We start from the raw sequence: 27,362 nt of genomic DNA on the forward strand, positions 1-27,362 counted from the left end.
TATGTATATCAATAAACTATACTCCATTGACAAGATTTGATAACATTTTGAGAGACTGATATATTATGTTCTACGTCTAAACGTTCAAAATCTGTATTGAAGGAATGTTGTGTGGGAAATAAATATACAAATTAGGTTTAAATTAGGCGCATAACAATTAAAACTTGTCGGTAATTAGGGCCTACCCAACGCGTTGTAATAGGCTCGAAGGTTTTTATTTTTAATGTTTCCTTAAAATCATTGTGAGTGAATATAACTGGATGAAGGTCTACAAACATAGAAAACTATAGAGGAATAAATATGAAATATCAAAGAACAATCAACACAACAAACAATAGTGATAAAAATCTTTTGGAGTAGGATCCGTAATCAGCTGATGTATAATTTATCTGGAGCATCATAATTTTTTAAGATTTGATACCTCGATACGTGTAAATTGGCCTTTAAATATGGGATCCATTAAAAATACTTTATAATAATAATCTAAATTGCTAATATATCCGCAAATAGTTATGTCAAAATGAGAATTCATAATTATTGAAATAACAAGTCACTATCATAAGTGGACATACAATTAATTGAGAAAATGCGAATTATAGTATTGGGTCATAAAAATCTACAAGCTTTTTGGAACTGAATGATTTTATTACTGAAGAATCGAATGAATTTCATTCGGCTAGCCCTCGATTTCAGTGACATACGACGAATGTACTTGTCGAAAACCAACGACCTTTTATTGTTGACATGATAGTATGGTATTAAAAAGCGTGGTATTTCTAGTTGTGTTGTAGGTAGTTTTGATAATAAATATTATAGAATGCCTTCCAATAAACGAATAGCCTTTTGGGTATCGGAGAAGAAGTTATTAAAGCTGAATTGGCAAGAACTAGAGACAATAAGCAAGAAATATGGGTTTGAGGTGTTCAAAGTGCGTAAATTGTGTGTTAATTTTTACTGTTAGTTTAGAGTAATTACTAATATTTTCATTATTTTTTTTCAGTTATGTTTGAAAAAATCTCTTGAATCACAAGGACCATTCTGTGTATTTGTGCACAAAATGACGGATATTATTGCATCTGCAAATATGGGTGATATTAGGGTATGTTTTTTCAAAAATTTCAAAAATTTTTACATGCCGGAATTATATCTTACTTTCTTATTATTTTAAAAAGTAAAACTTACGAATTGGCTTTATTATTTAGGTACATAGTGTCAACAATATTTGAATATTCAACTGTTACATATAAATAAACTTTTTATTTGGTTAAAAGAAATTAAAATATAAAGTGTGATTAAATATAGAGACAAAACTCTATTATCTGAAAACGCGTATTCCTTCTGACTTGCACCTAAAAAATTGGTGTAGCTTAGGGCTTTATTTTGAAACTTTTTGAGAAATTGTTACTGCAAGGAATTAATTTCAACCTCCACAACAACAATTTGGTTTTGGACAAAAAAACTCAACAAATCAACAGTGTCATCGAATTATGCATGAAATAAATGTACCCCTAAAAAGCATAGTATTTTTTCAGAAGTATTTTTAGATTTAAGTCAAGCATTTGATTAAGTATGGCTTTAGGCTTGCTATTTAATATCAAACAGACTCTTCCTACCCCCTTTTTTTAAATTACTGAAATCATATTTATCAGACAGATTCTTTAGGCCACAAATAAAAGACAAAACATTACAATTTAAACCCATTAAATCTGAAGTTCCACAAGGCAGTGTCATAGGGCCAATACTGTACATAATACTCACTGCCGACCTCCCAGTTTCTAATTACACCATAACCAGCACAATTGTGGACTAGTTACAGTTACTCTCTTGATCCACATAAATCCCACAGAAACTTCTGCAAATCTACATAACATACATTAGAAGTAGAAAAATTACTCAAAAAATGGAGGATAATTATTAACAAAAGCAAATCGTAACACATAACTTTCACACTATGAAATGAAAAATGTTCTTCAATATACATTAATAATGTAGATGTTTAAAATACATATAGACCTTAAAATGAGAGGATTGTATTAGTTTTTTGGTAGAAAATAAAAAATGTTGATAGAAAATAAAATCTTATTGTATAAGTTTGTCATGATTCCAATCTGGACTATAGAGAATAGCCGTTATACAAAGGGCATAATCTAAGATTGTACAAGTATAAGTATAAGAATAGTACAAGAAAAAATACAACAGAGAAGACAAATACATTAACAAAGGCTGGAATCACATGTTAATCCCTTATTCCAACCGTTGATGCAAGGAAGAGACAACTGAAGACTAAAGAAAGACTGGCCAACAGGTCTGAAATGAGATGTGGAGGAGATCTTCTAAATGGAGAAGTCTCATCAAGACATAAATGAGGTTTTTTTTCATTGTAACCTCTTAAGTTAACAAAATGACCTATAGAATTGTAAATTCTTATTGTTATTAAATAAACATTAAAAATAAAAAGTTAGGGTTTTCATCTACCAACGAGTTATAAAAAATCCACCAGAAAAAGATGTGGTTTTAATTCTTACTTCACCTATTTTTTCAAACACAGCAGTGTTGAATGTTTCGAATAACTTATTTATTAATAATTATATTTATTTTTTAGTGTGCTAATTTAATTCAAGAGGTTGAAACATATATATCTCAGAACCCGTCTCTTGTTGTGATAGATCCAGTAGCTAATGTAAGAAGATTAATTGATAGGTGCAACTGTTATAGCATTATTCGTTCCACTAATTTAGCTACATATGATGTTTTTACACCAAATTTTTGTACATTAAGGTCAGGTAAGTAATTATAAAAATCATTTTCTTCAAATATTACATTATTGATTCACATTGCCGTAAAATAAGAAATATTATTTTCAACCTTCCAGAGCATGCACTATTTTTTTAGTACACAAGCATACACACTGTAATCGTTAGGGCTTATTGGCTATTAATTATTATAAACACAAAATAATAAACTGAAATAGGGTACAACACACTAAAATTAAAAAAAATTACCTGGCTCCCTCAGAATTTGGCGAAATTTGGTATGAAGATTATCCTCACAGAGAGGAACAAAAATGCCATTTTTTTCTTAAATATATTAAATAGTTTCAGAATTAGGGTTATGTAAAGTTTTCCAAAATATACGAAAAACGCAGAAACCATTCAGGAACTTTTTTTCAAATAATTGTAATAATTTTTCAGTAATTGTAATCCATCATATGCCAGCCACCACTTTTGGTCATATATAGACGTTATATATCCACAATTTCTGTCATTTGTAATTTTTCAGGGCATTTTTGGATGGTCACTGTCATACATTTGAATTTTCATGCATATAATCATGCTATTGCTGTGTTACCTTAATGCTTACTGCTTGGCTTAAACATTTATTCAGAAATTTCTCAGGCTTAACATTAGGTTTATTCATTTCCAAAAAATTTTTTTTTCTGTGTCCAAGCAAATTATTAATCTATGTATAGAAAAAAATTCTCATTAAGTTTGAGCTCTTAATATCAATTTTAAGTACTTACAATTTAAATACAGTTTTACTATTGAAAATACATTTTATAAAATATTTTTTTTTTAAATTTTTAATACTAACTTTTTACAATAATGTAAATCAGTTTGATGGACCTTGTGGGGAATTTTATGCTCTCGAAATCGTTTTAGAGCTTTTTTGTGAAACTCGCACTGGTTCACCAATAGGAGTCGTTAAAACACAGTTTTTGATTTCAAAGAGCATTAAATACCTCTCATGGTCTATTAAACTGATTCACATTATTGTAAAAAGTGAGTAAGTATTGGAAATTTTAGAAAGAAAGTGTTTTTACATGCATTTCAACAGGTAAAACTTTATATTTAAATTGTAAGTACTCAAAATTGACTTTAGGAGCTCAAACTTGGTGAGAATTTTTTTTTCTATATGTAGAATCATATTTTGCTTGAGCAATTTGGAAATGAATCACCCTACTCAACATAGTCATCTTGTGTGGATAAGGTGAAATTAATGCCAGGTAAATTTTCAGTTTCCCATTCATAAAGTTGTATAGGTGCTTTAATTTGGTTGTCATATGGATGTTGTAGACTTGCTTTGGCAGCAAGACTCTTCACTGTGCCCCTAACTCCATCACACAGTTCTTTTCCATGGTCAGTAGTCGGAAAACGCCATTCTGCCTCTAGACCAAAATCATCGACCCGTGAACGACAATTTATATAAAAAAATTATTGTATTAGAGGCAACACTACTAAGTACATAATTAATTATTATAATAATCAACACATTAAATAATTTAAGTAAAGTTAGGGTATATAGTATTAAACTTATACTAAAACTTATAAAACACACTTTTTTAAAAGTTTTTATTTAAATATGAACCCATCAGCCTCCCAATGGGAAATTTTTAGAATCACTAACCAAAAGTATAAACTATTTATAGGAGTTTTTTGTAAATTTTCAAAACAGCACTTTTTGAGAAAATCAAACTTTTGAATTTGATTTTTCAAAAACACTTAATGTAATGTAATATAGTGTAGTATATCAAAAGAAAGAATATTTGAAACTGAGCAAAATGACATCATTCATATATCTCTAGCTCAATTAGGAGAAAAGCTATGGCTATTTCAAGATACGTTATGGTTATGTTTTTTGGTGGATTTTGGGAAATTTTATATAGCCGTAATTTTTTCAACCATTTGAGATATTTGATAAAAATTTTGTTAAATTCTGAGGAGGTTAGGTTTAGACCCCATGTTGATTTGATATGAAATGACTCAGATAGATGTCTTTAAAAAAATAATCCTTTTTACGTGTTCTACATGGAGGCTGAATAAGGAGGAGGATCTACAAAAAAAATTATAGTTGAATCTTATGTAAAATGACGTCCTGAATCCAAATAAATCTGCAGTTTTATGTACCATTATTTGGTGCTTGATTTCCTTTTATATCCTGGGGTACAGCTGTCTCGTCCCAAAAATCAGTAGTACTCCTGGTTGCATTCCACTTCCCTGACATCTCTTCTCCATCTTAGTGATGTCTTGATGGAACCGTTCCCCATGTTCCACGGATATTGCTCCTAAAGTTTCAAAAAAGAAGTCCATAAGCGAGTGGAAGAAATGTACTTTAAGAGATATGTTTTCCTTTTTGATTTAGATGTCCAATAAACGTCGAATCTTGGAAAAAAGTTGTCTAATTTGGGAATGTGAACTTATCATTAGATGCCTCAGGTTGTAACTCAGGGTCTTTCAAATCCATTTCTGTTTCTAAGAGTATGAATTTGGCAAATATTCATTGTGAGGAACAGGTCTTAAAGCCGAAGGAACATTGTAATACTGAATTTTATGCTTACTTTTGTTCGAAAACACGATGATAGAAATTATACAAAAGTAACAGTCTGTAAGATGACAGCGAGTTTCACGTCAAAACATGGGCACAACAAACGGCAGTTCATGACATGATTTTATCAGACCGTCGATTTGGGCTAAAACGCATATCTGAAGCACTGAATATTTCATACGAACTCGTTTATCATATAGTTCACATCAATTTCGACAAGAGAAAAATTGCTGCAAAATAGATCCCCAAATGTTTGAATGTTGACCAAAAGCGTGCAAGGGTAGAAGCATCGCGTTCGATCTGTGCTCGATTTGAAAACGTTGTAGACTTTTTAAACAGAATTGCTTCTATGATTGAGACTTGGGATACATAACAAGTTTCGTGTCCAAAAACCTACTGGAAAAGTTCTTTCTTCAGTTTTTTTGGATTGCCATGGAGTAATCGTGATTTATTTTTTGGATTAGGGTAGAACAATAACTGGAGATTACTATTCGACATTACTGACCACTCTACGGGAAAAAAATAAAGAGAAAAGACGTGGAAAGGTATCCAAAGGAGTTTTGTTTTTGCAGGACAACGCCCCTGCACACATATCTCATGTTGCAATGCAAAAAATTTGTGATTTAGGGTTTGAATTACTAGAACACCATCCTTATTCACCAGATTTGGCTCCGTCCGACTATCATCTGTTTCCTCAACTGAAAAAAAGTTTAAAAGGTCGTAATGACATTGAAATTTTGTTTGGTTCTATAATACGCTAAGAATTTTTCAATATATCCTCGTATATCATTCTTAGCAAAATAGCCTTGATTTTTTTCTATGTTTACGTCTACGTCCTTTGCTACCATTACCCCTATTCCTTTAGCTCTAATTTCTATTTGTACTCCTGGATAATACCAACCCATGACTAAAATTTTTCCATTATTAGTTTTTTTTATGTCTGGTTCAGTCCTATTATCTTGATATTGTGTTCCTCCATTTCCAGTTGCAGTTCTTGTTCCTTTCCAGCTAGTGAGGTTATGTTCCAAGTTCTTATTTGTATTGTTGCCTAACCACTTCGTATTCTTTCTTGTATGGCTGTTCTTGATTTGGCTTGGTTGTTGGAAACAACCAAACAATTTTTAAATATTGAATAATATGAATTATTCTTAAATTTTGCTATGAAGTGTCTTTGCATATTCTTCTCATCTTCCCAATTATTTTCCTCCACGTTTTATTCTTTATTCCGGAATATTTAGTTCTGTGATTTCGCAAATGTATTCTCATTTCCTAATCCACATTTTTTTAGTATTCATCATTACTAATTTTTGTTTGGTTATCACTAAAAGCTTTGTTGAAAAAATGTATTTTCCTCCTTCTCTATTTGTATTTTCTACAGCACTTACTCAGTGATTCTTTCATGTTTATTCTAATGAGGCTGGTGATAGAAGACTTTTTGAGACACCGTATTATGTGTGTAGTACTTTATATTAAAAAAATGTGTTGCTTTCAATTTATTCTAGAAACAGCTATCTATATAAGCTAGTCCTGTCGACAAATTGGATTAAACTTAGAAGGTAATAAACAAAATTCCATGATTAACCGCATTACACACTTTGTCCATTCTCGGAATTGAATGATTATTTTAATTACTACTCATCGACTTTACCTTACATCATTTAACAAGTATTTGATATTGACATTACTGTAATTGAAGCATTAACAAATTGAGTTTATCGTGTTTGTACAATTTTAAATAGCAAACCTACAATCTAATACTCATTATTTGTCATTTGTACACACATCCATTATGTCAGTCATTGAATAGATTATCATACGGGGTGATTATTAATAGTTAATTGTATTTAAAATTGAGATTGCTTACTACTTTTTTTCAATCTCTAGAAATTCGAAAACTGGTATAAATCTCATTACTCAGTAGACCTTCTTTTTGTGGCCATAAACAGTTTAATCTCTAGGTAACCTTTAGATGTCAAATGCCATTCCTTAAATTTTTCGGAATTGTTTTCTTTCCAAAATTTTGCTGTGGATTTGCCCCTGTTTTTCAACTCCATAGACACAAATTTATCTTCAATGTCAAAGCCAATAATTTTGATAATTTCCTAGTAATATTTTCACGCAGCAGGTCAATTGAGCATTTCATATACAACCAAGTATTCCCATAAAAAAAACATATGTTCAAATAATAACAAATGTTTACGACCAGTTTCAGGAAGCTTTAAATTTAAACTTCCCATGAAATTAAATCGCGCGCTTCATAATTGCCATTTAGCCTAAATGTTCTTTGAATTTGAACTTTGAGGTTAAGTCAGAAACATGACTATGTTTGAATTCTAAGCTAACCAAGGCGCATTGTTAATAAGTTTTAACAAATAAAAGATTTATGGCATTATGGTTAGATATCATGCTACATTAAATTCATACTCATTCGAAAACGAAAAATATATCGGCGGAGAAGAAACTATTTGGAGACATATGATGACTTGTATTTTTTCAAACGATTTCGAATTACTAAGCTCACATTTACGACATTATTTAATCAAATTCTGGATGAATGGAACAGCCAATTTCCCGTTAACAATAGGTGCAATCGATTGCACTTTAATATACAATCACCAGGCAGCGAAGATGCAGAAATTTTTAGGATTTCTCCATTTAATGTACCAACTTTATCCGATGCTCAGCTTCAGATTCGTAACATTGTAGCTCGTTGGCCAGGTTCCGTTCACGACTAAACAATACTCAATAACAATGTTTTGAGAAAGCAGTTTGAGGAAGGACACTTTGGGAATATCAGAGATACCTCATGACAAAATTGGAAAACGTGAATACAAACGCTGAAAATTTATACAATAAATACATTAAAAATTTTGCAACAATCATGTAAAACCTTCAATACTTACGATTAAAAATGATAAAAATAATTATTGAATATTGAAACCATATAATGTCATTAAAATAATCGAAAATATATACTCAAAAAATACGATCCAAGCAAAAATAAATGATGACCTAACTGAACGGATACCTGCAAATAGGGGCATTAGGCAAGGGGACTCTCTCAGTCCGCTCCTATTTAACATAGTGATGGATGAAATCATAAAACAAGTACGCAAACTAAGAGGATACAAAATGGGAAATAAAGAAGTCAAAATCCTGTGCTATGCAGACGATGCGGTACTGTTGGCGGAGAACGAGGACGATCTGCAAAGGCCACTGTACCAATTTAACAAAACAGCAAAAAAGTTCAATATGATAATATCAGCGGCAAAGACAAAATCAATGGTTACTTCCAAGACACCGATCAGATGTAAGCTTGTGGTGGATAACAAAATAATACACCAGGAAATGAAATTTAAATATCTGGAAATCGAAATATCTGGACACGGGGACGTGGAGATGGAAGTAAGAAACCAAGCTACAAGAGCCTCAAGAGCAGCAGCATACCTAAATGACACAATCTGGCGAAATAAATACATTCGAACTGAAGCAAAAGCCCGCATATACAAGACCGCAATCAGACCTATATTATCCTATGCAGCAGAGACCCGACCTGAGACCTCTAAAACGAAACGGATATTGGAGACTACAGAAATGAAAATAGTTCGAAGAATAGCGGGAAGAACACTGATGGATAGAGAAAGGAGTGAAAACATAAGACGAACATGCGGGATAGATAACATCGATGACTGGGTACTGGATGGAATGAGTACATTGACTGCATGACGGAAGAACGAATTGTGAAAATATCAAGGGACAAATCACCAGCAGGACAAAACAGGCAATGATGCCTATACACAGCAGGAAGAAGAAGAATATTGAAACATTGAAATGAAAAATTAAATTTCTAAGTACAAAACACAACAGTACGCCCCCAAAGATCAAGCCGAAAGAAATGTTTGTCAGAAAATAACACTCACTTCTACGTTTAATTTTGTTTCTTTTTCTAAAGAAATATATTGGAAAAGGACAGAGTATTGTCAATCTCCTTTTAACGTCTTAAAGGACCCTTTACTTAAGAGACCGTTACAAATCTATTATGGGACCACTTCACTTTAACAACCTTTAGTTAAAGTGCTAGCTAAAGTGGGATTATGGAACCAGTCGTTAAACTCATAATTTTGAGGGGATACGTATTCTTTTGTCTTGCATATTAAGTATTGGTCTTGTTCGGCTTTAGTCTTCCTAATGTATACAGGATGAGGAACTTTACATACTTTTACCATGAGAAAACTGAAAAGTGTCAACTCTTCTTTATTAATTTACAGACTACCATAAATTTTAATTGGAATTTTTTTCATAATGCAGTTTACCACTAGTAGTCCAAGAGCCCCAACCAAAAAAGTAGGTTCTTAAAAAAACGTACGGGAACAGGTATCTTTTTTAATATGTTCAGGAGTGTCCCCTGAATGTGAATCCAAGTGGGCGTCATGGGGGGCTTCACTTCAGCCGCTATCTTGAAAAATACGTTTTATTAAATATCTCGCGAACCACCGCGCATCGTACGACAAAAATTGTAGAGATCATTATTGTAGATAATAATATTTGCCATCTTTTTATTGTTCAGGAACAACGCTGTACATATGAAGCCTAATTCATAAGAGGCGGGATAAATAATTTCCGTAATTCCATGTGTGAGCAGAAGAAAATCTCTATGCTATTCGAGAATGTAGTTCCAAGTTAAGGTTTTTTTATCCTGTAGATAGGTATCATAAATGAGCGATTAGTAGGTCCTCACTTTGTTCACGGTCCTTTAAGAGGACAGGTCTATTCGGAGTTTCTACAAAATATTTTGCCGAATTCGTTGACCCACGCGATTGTTGTTATCCGAGGGATGTATTCTCAGCATAATGGGGGTCCCCATACTTTTTACTGGCACTGAGACAACATCTATATTATGGCAACAAGTGGATAGGACGTGAAAATCCTATTTCATGGCTTTCAAAATTACTTGATTTCAATCCAGTTGATTACCATATTTGGACAAAGGCCGCGTAAGACGTGGGCACTGCTAAGTGCCTCGCCCCTCAGCCGAAAATAAATTTAAAAAGTATGGAAAATCCAAAAGTACACGCCATAAGGTTTTTCTTATTCTAGAGTATCTGGTAGATCTTTAGCGCCAAGAACACATTCGCCCCACTACACGAGCACTACATTTTTCTAATTTTTATTTCTCAAGAAAACTAAATAATGGTGAAACTCACCGTCGTCGCTGGTAGGTTTATTCAAGTTCTAAAAATAAAATTTTCTGTTTTCCATGCAGACTATTTAGTAATTCACAAACTCAAATGGTACAGAAAGGGTGTTGTGATTGGAAACACTTGAGTGATATTGTACACAAGCATGAAAATACTAAAGAATACGGAAAAACATTAGACCAAGAAAACGAAAGGCGAATTCTTCAATCTCAAAAAAACATTTGCTTGAGAGATTAATTGATATAATAAATTTCTTAGCCTCTCATAATCTGATATTTAGAAGTCACAGATAATCTCTAAAAATAGACGAATAAACTAAGAATTCTGATAACGCATTAATAATAAACTTGCACACCATTATCTAAGCCATCCCATGCAGGAAGTCCCCCGAGTTGACTGGGCAACCCAGCCTTGGCCAGTCAAGGGAGACCCAGGCTTGGCCCAAAACTGGACAGCCCGGCCATGGCCAGTCAATGGGAACCCATGGGCTATTAATTCTATTCGGTGTACCTTTTTTGAGTAAGGTAAATGACCCAAATAGTAGCAAGAACCTCATTTCATTAGTGATACTTTAATTGATTTTGGTATTTATTTCATGAATTAAATTATTAATCTCTATTATAATTATCTAATTTCTAACTTTATAGATTTGTAGGTATATAGATCATAAAAATTTATAATTTTGATTCCGAAAGAATATGTTTTCAAAGAAGGAAAATGTGCCACTAAAGGATATCATATATCATATGATATTCAAAATGATTTAATTACATTGATGTCAAGCATAGTTATCAGTAAAGTGATTGGTAAAATAAAAGAGGCAAAATATTATTCTTTTTACTTGACTGCACAAGAGACTGCAGTAGAGTTGAACAAATGTCGATTATCTTAAGATATTGTAATACATCAACTGGAACTATAGAAGAAAATTTTATCGGATTTCTTGCCTGAAACGGCTGGAGAATATTTGACTAATGTAATACTGGGAGAGCTAGAAAAGAATGACTTAGATATTCAGAACTGTCGTGGCCAAGGATACGACAATGGTGCAAATATGGTAGGCGTAAATAGTGGAGTTGAAACTTGAATATTAAATATAAATCCCAGGTCATTTTTCACACCTTGAGGTTCTCATAGCTGGAATCTGTTGTTGATAGACGCAGCTAATTCTTCGGTGGCAGCAAAAACATTTTTTGGTTCTATTCATAAGATTTTTTTGCTATTTTCAAGTTCCAGCGAACGCTGGAAAATAATCAAAGATACATTAAAGCTTACTATGAAGCCTTTATCAAGGTGGGAAAGCAGAATTCAGGCGGGGAAGCCTGTATTATTGCAATTTGATGATGTTGAATGCATGGAAAACTTGAAATACCGAACGGAACAATCGGACACATTCAGTGATTGCGATTCCGTTTTAAACGAAATGTTTAGTTTGGAATTTGTCATATCATTACATGTATGTGTTATTAACGCGTGTCAATACCATAAGCAAATTATGGCAATCTGTACAAGTATATTTAAGCATTACTCTTGAACATTTGGGTACATTTTGTGACTGGATCAAAGAATATCGACAAACTGGATTCATAAAATGGTTGTCTGACGCTCGTCAGTTTATTGAGAAAAGCAGTTTTGATTTGCCAAAAGATTTTAAAAATAAAAGAGTAGCAAAAGAAAAGGTTGTTTGATTATGAAGGCAGCGATCAAACTATAGAGACTGTTAAAAGCCGGTATGATATAGAGTAACATGGAATCGAGATTTATGTCTTTGAATTAACATTTTGAAAATTTTGGTTTTCTTCATTAAAGACTTGAGACGATTTGAGAGAAATTTACCCAAATATTAACATCGGCATTAGAAAGTACTGCTTCCGCTGAAAGGAACTTTTCAAAATTAAAACTAATCAAAAATTATTTAAGAAATACTTTTTACTTATTGAATTTATCTATTGAAACAGATATATCATCTAAAATAAATTACGAACCAAACATTGGGGAGTTCAGTAAAATAAAAAGTAGAAAATTTTTGTTTTTTCAATTATTATTTTTATCATTTTTGTTTTATGTTCCAAAGAAGTATAAGTTTTTTTCTTAATGAATAAAAAACTTTAATTTCAACTAACCTAACCTAATTTCAAGTGATTTTTTATTTTATATTCCCTCCTTCTTGCACCATCAGGGGGCCTCACGAAATGTACCTTGCCCACATTAAGTTTAGGTCTTGCGCCGCCACTATATTTGGGGAAGATTTAAACAACCGACAACAATTAATTGATAGAATTATATTTTTTGTAATACTATTAGAAACGATCCCCAGTGTATGTATAATTTAATGGGACAATTAACAATTATTCGGCAACAATAATCTGTATACGCTGCTGGGTTTCATTTCGAGGGTCTATTTTAGAATAATTTTTGCCCTGTTCCAATTTTTGTAATCTTCAGCTCTTATTTAAGTGTCTTAACTACATTTTGCTCGTTATTGTAATTAGTTACTGTTTTTTTGTTGTTTGGTGCTTGTCGTTATTGTAACTCTATACAGTTTATCATTTTAGTTAAAACACTGGAAATTAATATTTGTTTAAATTAATACCTCATAATGTGATACGTCATTATGGTTGCTCTATGTTTGATCGTTCACTAAAAATAAAATAAAAATGCAACAATTTTGTCGCGCTTATCGTTTTCATTAGTTATGTATCACATTGCATTAAAAATATATTCAATACCAATTCCTAAATTCATTTTTCCAAAGACAATTTTGGAATTTCTAAATTTAGCTAATCCAGTCGAATGCTTGATAGTAATGTACTGCATCATGAAAAGAATTGAAAAATCAAATTAGCTGTGTTAACACTGTAGCCAATTAAAATGTCAATGGTCAATTTCAAAGATTACCTTGTAAATTAATAAAGAAGAGAAGTTGACAGTTCCAAGTAGCACCATGATAAGCTTCCTGGGCGGCTCTACATATGGTAAAAGTATGTTAAGTTCCTTATGAGTCCTGGACAAAATATTTCTATTCAAATCAGTAGCTTGAGATAAATATACCAACAACCACTATCAATTTCTTACATTTTACAGTAGAAGTATGTAAAGTTCCTCATGATTGATGGTGTATACGGCGTTGGTTCTGCTTTTTTTACAAAACCAATGCCAACTGCAGTTAACTTGAAAATAACTTGCAATGAAAAGAATAAATTTTTTGCAAAAATCTGTTGCTTTCTTTTTCTATAGGAACATCTTTTTATTGTTGCTTTAAATCACAAATTTTTTCCAGAGTTATTTAAAGATATTATCAATTTGCTCTCAAAGATGCAGATATTAGAAGTGCTTTTTTTGTTTATACTTTGACAATGAACAAATAGAATTTCAATTAAATTAACATACAACGAGATGCATAATTCACGAAGTAGTGGTTCAAAGTACCAATGGTTAAAGTTTTTTTCTTTTTAATATTACCTACATGTGTTGTTATTTAACATTATAAATAATGATTGTGATTTTCATGTGACTTCTTGAATATATATATGAATTTATTAAATTTTACAAGGACATGTAAATAAGGTAGAATGATAAAATCCGGAGGTGGGTAGTTAATTATAAACAATTTCCTTTGCTGTAGGCTTGATAAGAAGTAAAACTTTGATATGATAAATATTGACCATATTAATTAAACATCCTAAATTACAAGTTAATATTGAAAAACTTAGTTGGCACATAAAACAATATTTAAAAATTTATAAGGTTACACATGGAAAAATAAAATTTCCAAACTTAAGGTTAAGAATTTTTGAAAAATATATGGTGGTACAGAATTTTTTGTGACGATTTATTACATGATAAATTTCAATGCTTAGAAAATTAAACTGAAGGAATTGTTGCTGGACTTTTCACCTCTCTATCCTAGATATAGGTTTCTTTCCCACATTTATTTTTATCCTTAAACATACATTCTCAATCTTAAGTGCTCCAAATGCACATATATATGAACAAATGTTCATATTAATAAACATGATTTTGCAAACAAAAGCTAAGGGAATAACTATTAGGATGGGAAGGAAGTAATAAAAATAAATACTTGGGGCATGAAGTGAGGACATTCCAGAACTTGGGAAGACAAGATTCTGATTCATCAATGAATGCCAAGCAGTCTCTCAAACTTACCGAACTACCTTAGAAGTGGAAAAAAGAACTGAAGTAAAACAACTGCAAAAAATACCAGGTGAAATTGTGATGTTTCAAAGATGTTTCTCTCTATTTCACTCAAGACCTATTATAAAAACAGGGACAACTGAACACCAGAATGAAATCATCTGCAGCAAGTTGATAAAGAACCTAGTGGTATGCTTCAATCAGTTCAAAAAATGTGCATTTCCAGGTGCTCCTCATGGCACTACAAGCTGAGGAAACACCTGAGAAAAATTGGAGATGCGAAGAGAAAGATGGATTTGTGTCGAATTACAAGAAAAAAAAATTCGTAATCAACTATGTTCTATATTGTTTATTATAAGAAAGTTGATGACCAGAGGTACCAATGGAGATGGCGGTTACGTTGGTAACAGCTAGTTTCAAAGTGTAGGATGTCACTATACAGGATCTATGTGTATACTTTAGATCAATTTAGAGATGATTTGGCATTTGGGTTCAGTCTAGTGAGTTTCCTTAAGGTGTGTTGACGTTGAGGGATTGGATATGACCGTCTAAAAAATGGCAATGGTGATAATGGTTCCAGAAAGGGTATAAAATGGGCAAGTAGCGTCCACGTATCCAGGAAGAGCAATAAATATGAGGACAGTCAATTTAGTTTGGAGAAACGGCGATAGCTCCATGAAGGCTATTAAAGACTAGTTACAGGTAGACTAACTGTTCTACACATTACAATAGCGACGACTGTTTGTAGTTGTGTCGACGTTTACTTGGACCGACAAAAGAATCGTGGAATAAACAATCCCTACTATGTAGCTTTAGAAAGCTGCAGGGTCAGCCATCTGCGTCCTATTTGATATTGAGATAAGTCTTTAGTGGACTTGCTTGGTTACAAGCGAGCCCGTTGAAGCTGCTGGTAGATCAGCGAATTCAATTGTCATATTATTTGTGTTCCAAGTGTTAGTTCAATAAGTGGTCGCGTTTCTGTCAGAAGTGTACATTAGTACAGGTAGATTGGTTGTTAATTTGAAGTTTATTCTTTTCCTCCTTTTAACTTGGTATTATTACGCAGTTTTCAAATATTCTGAACTATTCTGAAGAACTTCAAAGGCTCTAGCTAGACAACCACCGCCCTATAGAACTGGACGAGTATAGAACGAAGTAGTCATTGTAGAAAGTTATAAACCTTAATATTTGTGAATCTGTAACTGACTAGGAGACACCTCTATGTTCTTATTTAGTTTACATTTTAACTTTAAAGTGAATATTTGTGGGTAGTTGAGAAATTTTTTTAATGACAAAAGTGGCAAGTCATATACGTCACAGCTGCAAAGTTTTTCCTGGCAAGTGTTGGTGAATTTACCAGCTAAACTATTTTCTGAAAATGTGGAAAATGCTTATTTTATGTATTGTGGTGTAATCAGAGATCAGGTCAAACAGTGGGCTCCCCATTTGTGCTGTGTCAGTTGCATCTAGATAATTTAGTAAGCGATTTGGAGTTGCCTAAGCAACAGTCAGAACTTCTTGGTTTCTGTATTGAGAAGAGCAACAAAAATTACAACTTTCAGAAAAAGATTTGTTGCTTTTACCACATTTTACAAAATGGAAAATTCTGTGCCTGTATTTATATCGATGATTCAATGTAAAAAAGTTTAAAAGTACCATTTCCAATTTTTTTTCCCACTATTTTCTTAAAAATTCAAAGTCTTGTGACAGTCCCAATAACTGAGTCGTCTACCTTTAGAATCCTTTCTATCGAAAGAGAGATATTGAGCATTAATGACTTGAGAGGGACAAAAATAAGTATATTATCATTATAACTATCATAATAATTTTTATTATATGAAAATTACATAGTTTTTTTTGTTTTAGGTGATAGAGAATCTTTGAAACAACAATTGAAAATGGCCAAAGTAACATACCCGTTTATTTGTAAACCAATATTAGGCCACGGATCAAAGAAAGCCCACGAAATGTCAATAATTTTTAATGAAAAATTTTTATCGGATATTAGGACTCCCTGTGTAGCACAAAGCTTTATTAATCACGATGCTGTCTTATTTAAAATATATATAGCCGGAGAAAGACATTGTCACGTGGAAAGACCTTCGTTGAAGAATTTTCAAGCTTCGGATAGAGAAACTATTTATTTTGATACAAGTGATGTATCGAAAGCAGACTCGAAAAGTAGGTTGTGTGTACTAGATCCCGAAGATTTGATCACACAAAAGCCGAAACCAGATGAAGAGGTAATCGATATTATAGCTACTACATTGAGAAAAGCCTTCGGGATGGACTTACTGGGGGTTGACGTTGTCATAGATAAAACTACGAGGAAATACGCTATTATAGATGTCAATGCTTATCCAGGTAATAATATATTGAAAAATATGTTAGACAATTATGATCGCTTGTCTTAAGGTCGAGGTTGGTGAACAGGTAGAACAATAAACAAAATTCTATAACTACTTAAACTTATAAATATACGAGGATAATACCAGAAATACCTGGCCCAACAAAGAAAACACAAAAATTTTCGAAAAAATATATTCATTTTTCAATGTAATCTCCTTTTAGCTCCATACACTTCCCAGCTATGTTCAATAAGTTCGATACCCGTTGTATGATAAAAATCGTCAAGATCCTCCAAATAGCGATTAACTGTCGACATCACCTCTTCTTTGTTGGAAAATCTTAAACCACCAAGCCATTTTTCAAGTCTGGAAACAGAAAATAATCCGAGGAGGCTAAATGTGGCGTATAGGGTGCATGAGGTAGCAATTCAAATATTAATTAATTAATTTGGCCATTGCAATAACGAATGTGTGAGTTGGTGCACGGTATTGATGAAACAACACTTTCTTTATGGCCAAATGCGGCCGTTTTTGCTTGATTTATTCGCTCAAATGTTGCAATAAGTTCGCTTTTTCAAGAAGGTCAATGAAAATTATCCCACCGTTATCCTAAAAAACCGACGCCATGACTTTCCCTGCAGATGGAACGGTTTTTGCCTTTTTTGGAGCCTCTCTTTTCATTACATTACATTACATTTACACCAAATAAGGAACAGTCATATCTAGAGTAGAATCTAGTTCAGCTTTGATTTTCAATATAAATGTATTGTATCAAATAACGACGAATAATTTTTTCCACGTTTACAAATTCACTGAAAGTGTTCACTAGATGGCTGCCAAACAAATACTAAACAGTGGAATTTTTTTAAGCAACTACCGCCATTTCTATATTATGCCAGTTACTTTTGGGACTATCCTCGTATATCAACAAAACAATATACACAAAAATATATACAAACCGAAAAATTAACTCAAGTCGCGCGTACCGAATCTCTAGGGACAACGTAGCTCCGGTGAGATCTAGGCGTTCGAGATCTGTTCGATTCTCTGTCCCGAGGAAGAGTGTCCTAAACACTTTGATCCAAAACATCTCGCCTGAATTCGAGGAAGTAAAGGAATAGAAAGAAATGTACAAGGTATATTGGAGAGGATTAAGTTAATTGCATGATACTAAGACATTAACAAGGTTATAAAAGAATTCATGAAAGAAGGCAACTTGGAGTTTCAGGAGTCGAAGGGTTATCGGGTTATTGACGAAGTGGTTTGGGGAATCGGTCGAAGGAAAAAATTTCGTGAATAATTGTATTTTTGGTTGCCAGGATACATGGCGTGGTCGCCACATAACCCCACTGTGTTAATTGAAAGTGAGGGGCCTTCAATCAATGGGAACTTAATAAAAACATATCTTTAAAATCACTGGTATATTTTAACTTTTAATAACAACTAACAATATCTAACTTGTCGGTACTGACACGCGACTCTAGGGTGGAACTTAATTATGATAAAAAAAGTTGTTTGCTTTGACTTGTAATAATGAAATATATTTTTGTTGTCTAAACTAGTACATTAAATGTGCAATGCAAAACAGTTCGTCTTCCGGTTCCGCAACTCTTAGCTCATATTTCCTTGTAATAAGTAAAATATAGACTAGAAGTCACTATAAGGAGGTGCTTTCGCATCGACCCACCTTCCATCAATTAGATATAGTAAAATGAAACCATCTGTAGCTTCAAATCCTTATACAGGTAGTGCGGTTTCTGCGACAATTTTGACACATCTCTCCATCGCTTGGGAATGACTGGAAATAATGGAAAATCCGGGGTATTTCCTGTCTGCACCATTTTCTTAATTTCTTCCTCCGTCAATTCTGACAAGAATGAGTATATTTGTCATTCCAATTTATTAAATCTATATATAAGATATATCAAAATTAAGAGGACGTACTTCAAGCACCTAACACCTTAATTGGTTCTCGATCAAGACCATAATCCTTCTAAGACTATGTTCCTAGAGCCAGTTACCATTGCTCAAAGAATATTTTCTGGATTAACAAAAAACTAATTTTTTTGAATAACTGTATTTGATTATTTACCTCGAATGAATAGTTCTGTTCCTTGCAATAAGGTTTAACTTTGATATTGAACCACATTTGACTATAAACATTAATAAAAAATTCGGCAAGAACTACAAAATTTCAAGGAGTTTCACATGAGACATATAAACGTAAAATTTCTATTTGTACTCGTTAACGATTGAGAATGAGCAACTTTTCTTAGTTTTCCTTTTGCCAAGACCTGTCAATACTGCTTGACAATTTTCAAATATGTACTTCTGGTCATCACTTCCAATCAAATTCTGGCAAATTCAATTCAATTTTTTTATAATTTGCAATTGAAAGCTTTTCGCAATTTTCAAACTGTTTGCCTATTAGACCCGAAAATTTGTCCCCGAGAACCAGTACTTCATTTGTATTTAGTAGACAAATTATCCATTGCAAAGCTTTCAGTCTATTTTCTAATATTTTGATGACCGTTTATAGTAAATTGTTACCGTAAAACAAATCAACGGAGAGCTTTATCGGGGACCCAGATTAAACACAATTAGACTGTTTGCCGTCTAAAAATAGAACACTTTATTCTTTCAGTTAATGTTTCTCAACATATGAATTGATCGATGAGATAAATACAAATATCTTGGAGACAAAATAAACTTGAGCTATTTTCGGCAATTTAAGGCTCTGCGGCACCACTAGATTTCATTTTGAAATTAAAACAAAAATATTCCGTTATGTAGATGACAAAAGAAACAAAATTTTCACTTTTACAAAACAATATTCGAGATCTCGTTTTTAAGTTCCACCCTAACCGACACCCTGTCAGTAACCGTAATACGTATGTTAGACAACTATACACCTTTCTCTGTTTATTCATTATGCTGAATAAGATATTTATACAAAATGATGATGTCATGAGTTACAAGGAGAATGTTATAGATACAAGTCAGCGTCTCGTTTCTAGCGGTACATGTTTGTTAGTCGACTAGAATAACACGTTTTTGATTTATCGTGGCCTACAATTCTTCTGGCTCAACAACCTTCACACCCCTTCCAGTGCTGAAGTCATTAAATTTTGTTTTCGTGTGTGTGTGTGTGTGTGTATGCATACGTGTGAATGAGTGTGTGCTTTCACGAAAACCCGGCTTAATAACGTAGCTCTGAACGCCATTGTTGCTATTGCTGCCATTGTGATTGTGCTGATGCTTCGTCCGCTTCATTGGCCCTGGTTGGTTATCGACGGGCTGCTGTTTTGGATATCGGGCTACAGTTGGTACCTATTGTCTTCGTAGGTGGATAGTAACGCCGTTGTCGTGTTGTGATGTCTCGTTCAGTATTATTCACATGTGAGATTTAAATGCTCCAACAGGCTTTTTTTTTCATTTAAGATGTTCTTGTAACTTTTAAACAAACGTCAGAAAACAAATTAAAAAAAAAATAATCACGAAATCACCTCCAACATTCATATCTGTGCCTGATAATTACACATATTACAAGTGTAGTTGTTATTTTTGAACCCCATAACAAGTTTTTGACTTTAATCGTAGCAGTGGTGGCTTGCGTTGAAATATTTTACATCTTCTGGCATTGATTCCAAAAAACTTACCTTGTAGAAGACTTGTTCAAATGTCCATTGATGTTAACATCTTCCGTGTTGAAATTATGTATGTTGGAATGGTTGGTATACAAGAAAAATAATCACAAGTAATACTGTACGTTTTTACCGTGATTCTTACCATACTTATCAAAAGTATCTGTTTCATCATGTCCATGGAGAACCAATTTAATCGCCCCATAAAATAAAATTTATAATTTTTGACAATACGGGGATATATTGAAAAATTCTTAGCCTACTATAGAACCAAATAAAATTTCAATGTCAAAATATTTTATTACTCAACATATTCTCCTCTTATTTGGATACATTTATTACAGCGAACCTGTAACGTCTCTAGACCTTTCAAAAAAAATGTTTCTTTTTGCTCTGCATACCAGACCTCCACAGCTTTTATTACCTCCTCGTTGGAAGAAAATTTTAAACTTTTTTCCAGTTGAGGAAAGAGATGATAGTCGGACGGAGCTAAATCTGGTGAATAAGGGCACCCCCTTATTCTATTCTAACTATATGATGAACGCGTTCGTATAAAATATTCAGTGCTTCAGATATCCGTTTCAGCCTAATTCGACGGTCTGATAAAATCATGTCATGAACTGTATCGATTTTTTCGGGGATTGACACAGAAACTGGCCTTCCCGATCAGTCATCATCTTCAATGGAAAATTTACCTCTTTTGAAGCTTGTAGTCCCATTTTTCACGGTCGCATACGAAGGACATTGATCACCAAGGGTATTGAGCATATCTTCGTAAATCTGCTTACCTCTTAACCCTTTTAAATACAGGTGTTGATGGATACTCTCCAATTTTTCGATTTTCTTTTAATTTATTGCGTAACTCTGGATCACTTTTTTGACGTCAAACTTTACACTTGCACTTCTAATAAGTTATTGTTCGTTGCTATGGTAACGCAATATTTTTTTTTGTACATGGAACTGGTCTAGGCTAACTAGATATCAATACATCTTCGTATATACCTTCGGTATATTCTCATTATGTGTTTGTTTATTTGAGTCATAAAATTGGTTGATCCTAATAAGGCATATTCCTTGCAATTATATAGATGAGTCAGATCACGTCAAGTGGACCCCAACATTTATTAAAATATAATTATCGCAAGTAGTGATACATCTTTGAGTTTTCAAATTCTTTCTAATGAAGTATCGCACGATCCCCATTGCTAAATAAAAATTATTGATGTAAATTACGGTGTGGTGGTTGTAGTAATTCGTCGTTCATTTTATTTAAGAAAACTAAAAATACTTTATTTAGTTGAACGAAATTTATATATAACAAAACAATACGATTATGTATAAAAAAACAATGTCTCCTCACAAGCGTGTTCGTTCTTCTCGCATTCTCCCTCCTGCCATTTCGCGAATGTCTCCAGAGATTCTTGAATAGCACTGAAATCAAAGGTCGGCTACTATTAGGCAACTAAAAGTGAAGTGAATTTGAATTTACTACGAGGACGAATTACTAAATACGGACAGATGAGTTCGAGGATTTTTCTAAAATAATTTCATAAAAAAGTTTGTTAATTTTGTCCAAGAGTTTATTTAAACGAGAAGTAGCAATCGAATGGAGAATCGTTGGTCTGTTGACATAATCTCATAGGTAGAGCAGCGAACAAAAATTCGTTTATTTCAATTATTTCTTCAAAACCATTTCTTTTGTAGAATTTAGTCTAATACAGATCTAAAGAAAATGATTCATTATATCGCCGTTCCGGAAGAACAGTGACGTAAATGCTAAAACAATTTACAGGAGAGTGAAAAACGATTTTCAGATGTATATAACGTGAGTGACATAAAATGAAGGTTTATTGAGGGCAAGTACGTTACTGGTCAAAAAATTTTTCACGCCCTATAGTTTTCGTCATACACAACAAATAAAAACAATACGATGGGATTTTGATATTTATATTTTAAAGAACATATTATATACATTTTGCTTTAATTATTTCGGTGCACAATTTTGGCATTCGCTGTAACATTTCGACAAATAATCGTCGTCTATCCGGTTCCATAGGTTTTTTAGGATATTCCAAATATTTGTATCGGAAGTAGTTCACTGCTTTCTAACTTCCCTGTACAGTTTGCCCCACAACTCAATCGGGTTGAGGTCGAGTGACTGTGGCGGCTCAATCATTACTTGCAGCACATTCTTCTTTTCCAATTCTTTCAAATTCTATATGCCCAGCGTCGCTTGGGATCGTTGTCATGCCAGAAGATAAATGTTCTGCCGATCAGGCGCTGGCCAGAACATACATTTTTCTTTAATATTTTTTTATAACCTTTTTTCTTCAAAATCCTTTCAATTATTACCAGGTCTCCAGTCGTCTCTCCTCCGAAACATCTCCAAACCATCACCGAGCTTCCGTTGTTTTACAGCCAAGATTGCACATAGATCTAACATCCGTTCTTCATTAGAGCTACACACAAACTTTCTCTAATTAGATTCAAAAATTTCAAACTTTGATCGCTCCATAAAACTTTCTCCCATGCTTCATGCGTCCATTTTTTTATGTTCTTTAGCCCATTGTAGAAGTACTCAAAGGCAGATCCCTAGATTCATCGATCTGATCTGCTATGTCTGGCCCATTCATTGATAAAATCGTTTATGTTCATCCATTGGGGTTTTTCAAGGTTACCTTGAACGTTTTCTATCGCCAAGGTTCCTGTTGGCTGCATATTTTTTCACGTTGTTGTCCACGATATGTCGAGATGTTTTCAAGTCGGCGACAATGGTAAGGTTACTTTTGCCTAGACTATGAAGACTTGTGATTGAGGAATAAGTTTCGACCGATTGTTTATTAGTTTTAACCATTTTAACTTACAAGTCCGAATTTGGGAAAATATCAAGGGACAAATCACCAGCAGGACAAAGAAGCCTTGGAAGACCTAGGAAAAGATGGAGTGACAACCTTCCAGGTGAATCTGAGCAGAGGCAATGATGTGAAGAAAAACAGGCAATGATGCCTATACACAGCAGGAAGAAGAAGAAGTCTGAATTTGCGAGAACGAAAGCAATTCGTACAAAAACTTCACAAAAATTATAATAAACACTAAAGAAATATTTTACCGTTAAAGAATAATTAACAAGTCTTTGCTAGTTTCAATTTGTCGCATTCACCCACAAAATATAAACATGCCCTTGTATAAATTTAATAAATAACGTACACATATTTGGTTTGTATGAATGGATAATGGGGTGGATAAAAACTTTTGACCGGTACTGTACGTATGTCCTCAACTTTCATTTTCCAAAGTTCAGGATTTAATCACCCTAATTTCAACCCCTAAGCTCAGATGCAGCATTGTTTTCTTAAAATCGTTCCTTGTAGACACAAACTGTCGACGATTAATTTTTTCATCGATTTCATAAAATTTTCTTCAGTGAATAAATAAAAAAGACGAAACTTTTGGGAAAAGTTTTCTTGAAATCATGTATTTTTGTAAATTCGAATCTAGTGGAGTTCAATCTAGATTTTTGTCAGAAATTACACTTACAACTATTATCTTCAGTTGGAACTCCAGTAACCGTTGATAATATTCATTCTGAACACACTGTTCGCACTACCACTTTTATCTGCAGCTATGGTGGCACTCTAGATTCTAATCAAGTAGTCATTCATTCTGTCACTGTCATATTATTATTCGATTTAGTTTCAACAAATACATAACCAGCGTTAATCAAATGGCGACGAGTATAGAGCAAAACCGAGTGAACATTCGTTTAGTGTGTCTTGTGCAAGTTTTCAGAGCGCGCGCCTTTGTATCATCATCATGTAAGTAATAAGTCATTAACCAAAAAGGTTTCCCTCATTTTATTGATCGCCCAACTAACATAATGATTGAGAATCAGTTTTCCGAGTCCATGAGCACTCTCAAAGATCTTATGGTTACACACAAACCGAATATTCATTATCCCCGTTCATGCATGCAAAGAATCGTTTTTGTGTTACAGTCATCGTTTTGAGAACTATCTAGCATTTAAAAAGTCATTGATCTAAAGAAGCAAGATCAGTTATTCAATGCCTCAGTCGGATCGACCAATTTCAACATACTTCTGCCTTTTGGGGTCTGATGAACCAATCAACAATCAGACGTATAGAAACTTGGTTAAAAATTACAGAAAAATACTTTCGCCAAAGCCGAATGTTGTTGTATTACAGCATTTACTTTTTGTCAACTTACCAGATTGAAACGCAAACCATTGCTGAGTTTGTTACTACCCTTCGACGCCATCAGCTTGATGGTATCTTTTATGGCGTTTGTAGGTGTAAAGCTAAAGTATCTGTAGCTGACATTTTTCTTCGAGGCCTACGGAACGAATGGGTTCGAGAAAACTTCTCCATATATCCGACGAAAAGGAAGCTCCTTTTGAAAAATTTGAGAGATTGCTATTGGGCCTAGTGCATTCATAGTAAAGAGCTAGGTAATCAAGGCAAAAATCTCGAGTCTGGTGTTATTAAGGTGACATGTAGCCGCCGAAGTCGTGACTCTCATCCTGACCGTATCTACCATTCTCCATCCGACAAAAAGTCACCCAATCGCAACCTCAAAGTCAGCAGCGGAAAGCCTATTATCACACGTTGGGTATTCACAATCTCTGATTTAATTGTTCCTCGTCCTTCCATCGATCAAGTGATTGCCATTTCGATCGAAAGAAGCTTTTTTGCTTAAATAAAAATCCATGCCAAGAGTTTGTATTACCAGCTATAGCAAGAAGAACAGAGACTAATGAAAGGAAAGACAGTTATCCACCACAAATTGTGTTTGGAATTCTTTAAGATTGTTTTCAAAGTCATACTTTTCTGAGAGTCGTGGTCCAGTTCAATTGCTTTTCCAGTAGCAGCCAGCAACCCAAAAAGAACGGCCACTACTTGCGACGCAGGAACCACGTGATACTCCTGTGCGCTGTTCCATTCGCATCAAAAAAAGCCCCGGCTATCTCAGGGACTATATCCAATCTTTCCGTCAACCTTCATATTAGTGGGGGAGATCTGTTATATCTACAGTTATTGTGGCACTCCTGATTCTAATCAAGCAATAATTAATTATGTCACTGTCATATTATTACTCGATTTAGTTTCAACAAATACAAACCGTTTACATAACAGCGTCTTTTCCAATCAATTTGCTATAACAACAACTGTCATAATGGCGCACGTTTCGTTTATTCAGTTTATCTCTGTCTGTCATTCTCTGAAGACGATCATTTGGTTATCGACAGCTCATCAGACAGTGTAATTGTGACTGTTAGTGTAGTGGTAGTGTGAACAGTGTGTTCAACTACTCTGTTGTCACTTTTGATCCTAACTTAGCCATGCGAAAGTAACAACAGCTGATATTTCGACTATGATTCAATACCCAAAAGCGGGGCTGAGTGGAACTACTGTTACTTCCATCCCCCGTATATGGGATGTGTTTCTTATATTATTTTTAGACATTTCTATTTGGCCCATTTTTCCAGTTACGTCATTGTTTTTCCGGAACAGTGATATGTATAAAAAACTACTAACAATCTAAGCATTAATCTTCGTCGGAGTTTTTGAAAATATCTATATTTAAACATAATTGTATTTTGTTTCAGGTTATGAAGGATTTCCAAATTTTTTTGATGCCCTTTTAGAATGTATTTCCAAAAAACTGACATCGGATTTCACATAAAGTTAACTACAAATTAATACTTCACATTATTACTTACTTCAAAAAAATAACATATATAATAAAAAACTGCCAAAAAAAAATACATAACATTGCTCAAAGCAGACATGTTATAATGGGATATATTTATAATTTTATAGCCTCTTTATATTTATACTATTAAAGCTTTAAAAAATCCACAAAAAAATTCTTTATAGTCCTAGATCCCTGGCTCATTGTGATAAGTAACAGGAGTAGAAGACATGAAATATGTTGATGTGATGATTCTCAAAAATTTATTACCAACTGGACTTTTTTTTGTTAAATCTGATGTAAATTATTCGAAAAAATTTTTGTCCTGCAAAATGTATGGTTTGATCAGACTTCCCCTCCTTCTAACATATATCGATAATGATTTTATCAAAATGATTACTAACCAGCTGACTTTTCTTACTTAGTTAATATTTATATAATTTAACAGTTACATTGTCCTACAAATTGCTTGGTATCTTATCCCGGTCCTCCAATTGAATACATATTTGAAATTCATGAATTTTAAAAGCAATTTATTTTCTGTGTCCTGAGCGAGTAATTTTAGTGAATCTTCAAACTACAAAAGAGAGTTGTTAGATATTTACTCGAATAAACAGCAGGGCTCACTGCAGAACTTCTTTAAGAGATTAAAAATTCTTTCCCCCAGAAAGATTGTTGCACAGCTATCCACTTAGGAACGCGGAGCACAACTTTTACCTTCCTACTCAACGTTCAGAATGAGTTAAGGGCTCAATATTTTACAATGTAAAAAATATGCACAATCACTTGCCAATTGAAATCGAATCGATATCATCTTTTTCCGCATTCCGCGGAATAATTTGAGGGCATATTTATTGGAATGTGCCTTCTAAATAACTTTGTTGTTCATTGTGACTTTCCTCTGTATATTAAAATTTTATTTTATTACAAGCTTCTGCCTACAAATTGTAACAATTTTTGACAACAAAGCATTCTCTCTCTCTTTC

General features: G+C 33.3%; 1 protein-coding gene across 4 annotated transcripts; it reads left to right on the forward strand.

Moving 5' to 3' along the window:
* Positions 1-697: 697 nt before the first annotated feature.
* LOC130441817 (inositol-tetrakisphosphate 1-kinase-like) lies at positions 698-26,551 on the forward strand. Of its 4 annotated transcripts, none has more exons than XM_056775615.1 (5): positions 698-928; positions 1,001-1,099; positions 2,603-2,783; positions 16,542-17,039; positions 26,291-26,551. In XM_056775615.1, exons 1-5 carry the CDS (start codon positions 818-820, stop codon positions 26,365-26,367), a joined length of 966 nt encoding a protein of 321 aa, XP_056631593.1. In that variant the 5' UTR covers positions 698-817; the 3' UTR covers positions 26,368-26,551. The 4 variants fall into 4 exon arrangements, with proteins under 4 accessions (XP_056631593.1, XP_056631594.1, XP_056631595.1 ...); XM_056775616.1 differs by lacking the exon at positions 26,291-26,551 and adding an exon at positions 17,247-17,971 and having other exon boundaries at positions 718-928; XM_056775617.1 differs by lacking the exon at positions 26,291-26,551 and adding an exon at positions 18,021-18,154 and having other exon boundaries at positions 730-928.
* The last annotated feature ends 811 nt before the right edge of the window (positions 26,552-27,362 follow it).

Source organism: Diorhabda sublineata, chromosome 3 (assembly GCF_026230105.1).
Source record: "Diorhabda sublineata isolate icDioSubl1.1 chromosome 3, icDioSubl1.1, whole genome shotgun sequence".
NCBI lineage: Eukaryota > Metazoa > Arthropoda > Insecta > Coleoptera > Chrysomelidae > Diorhabda > Diorhabda sublineata.

Coding starts and splice junctions, on each gene's coding strand:
- LOC130441817 (XM_056775615.1), top strand. CDS start 818: ATGCCTTCCAATAAACGAATAGCCTTTTGGGTATCGGAGAAGAAGTTA. Junction 929..1,000: donor ATGGGTTTGAGGTGTTCAAA/GTGCGTAAATTG, acceptor ATTTTTTTTCAG/TTATGTTTGAAAAAATCTCT. Junction 2,784..16,541: donor TTTTTGTACATTAAGGTCAG/GTAAGTAATTAT, acceptor TTTTTGTTTTAG/GTGATAGAGAATCTTTGAAA.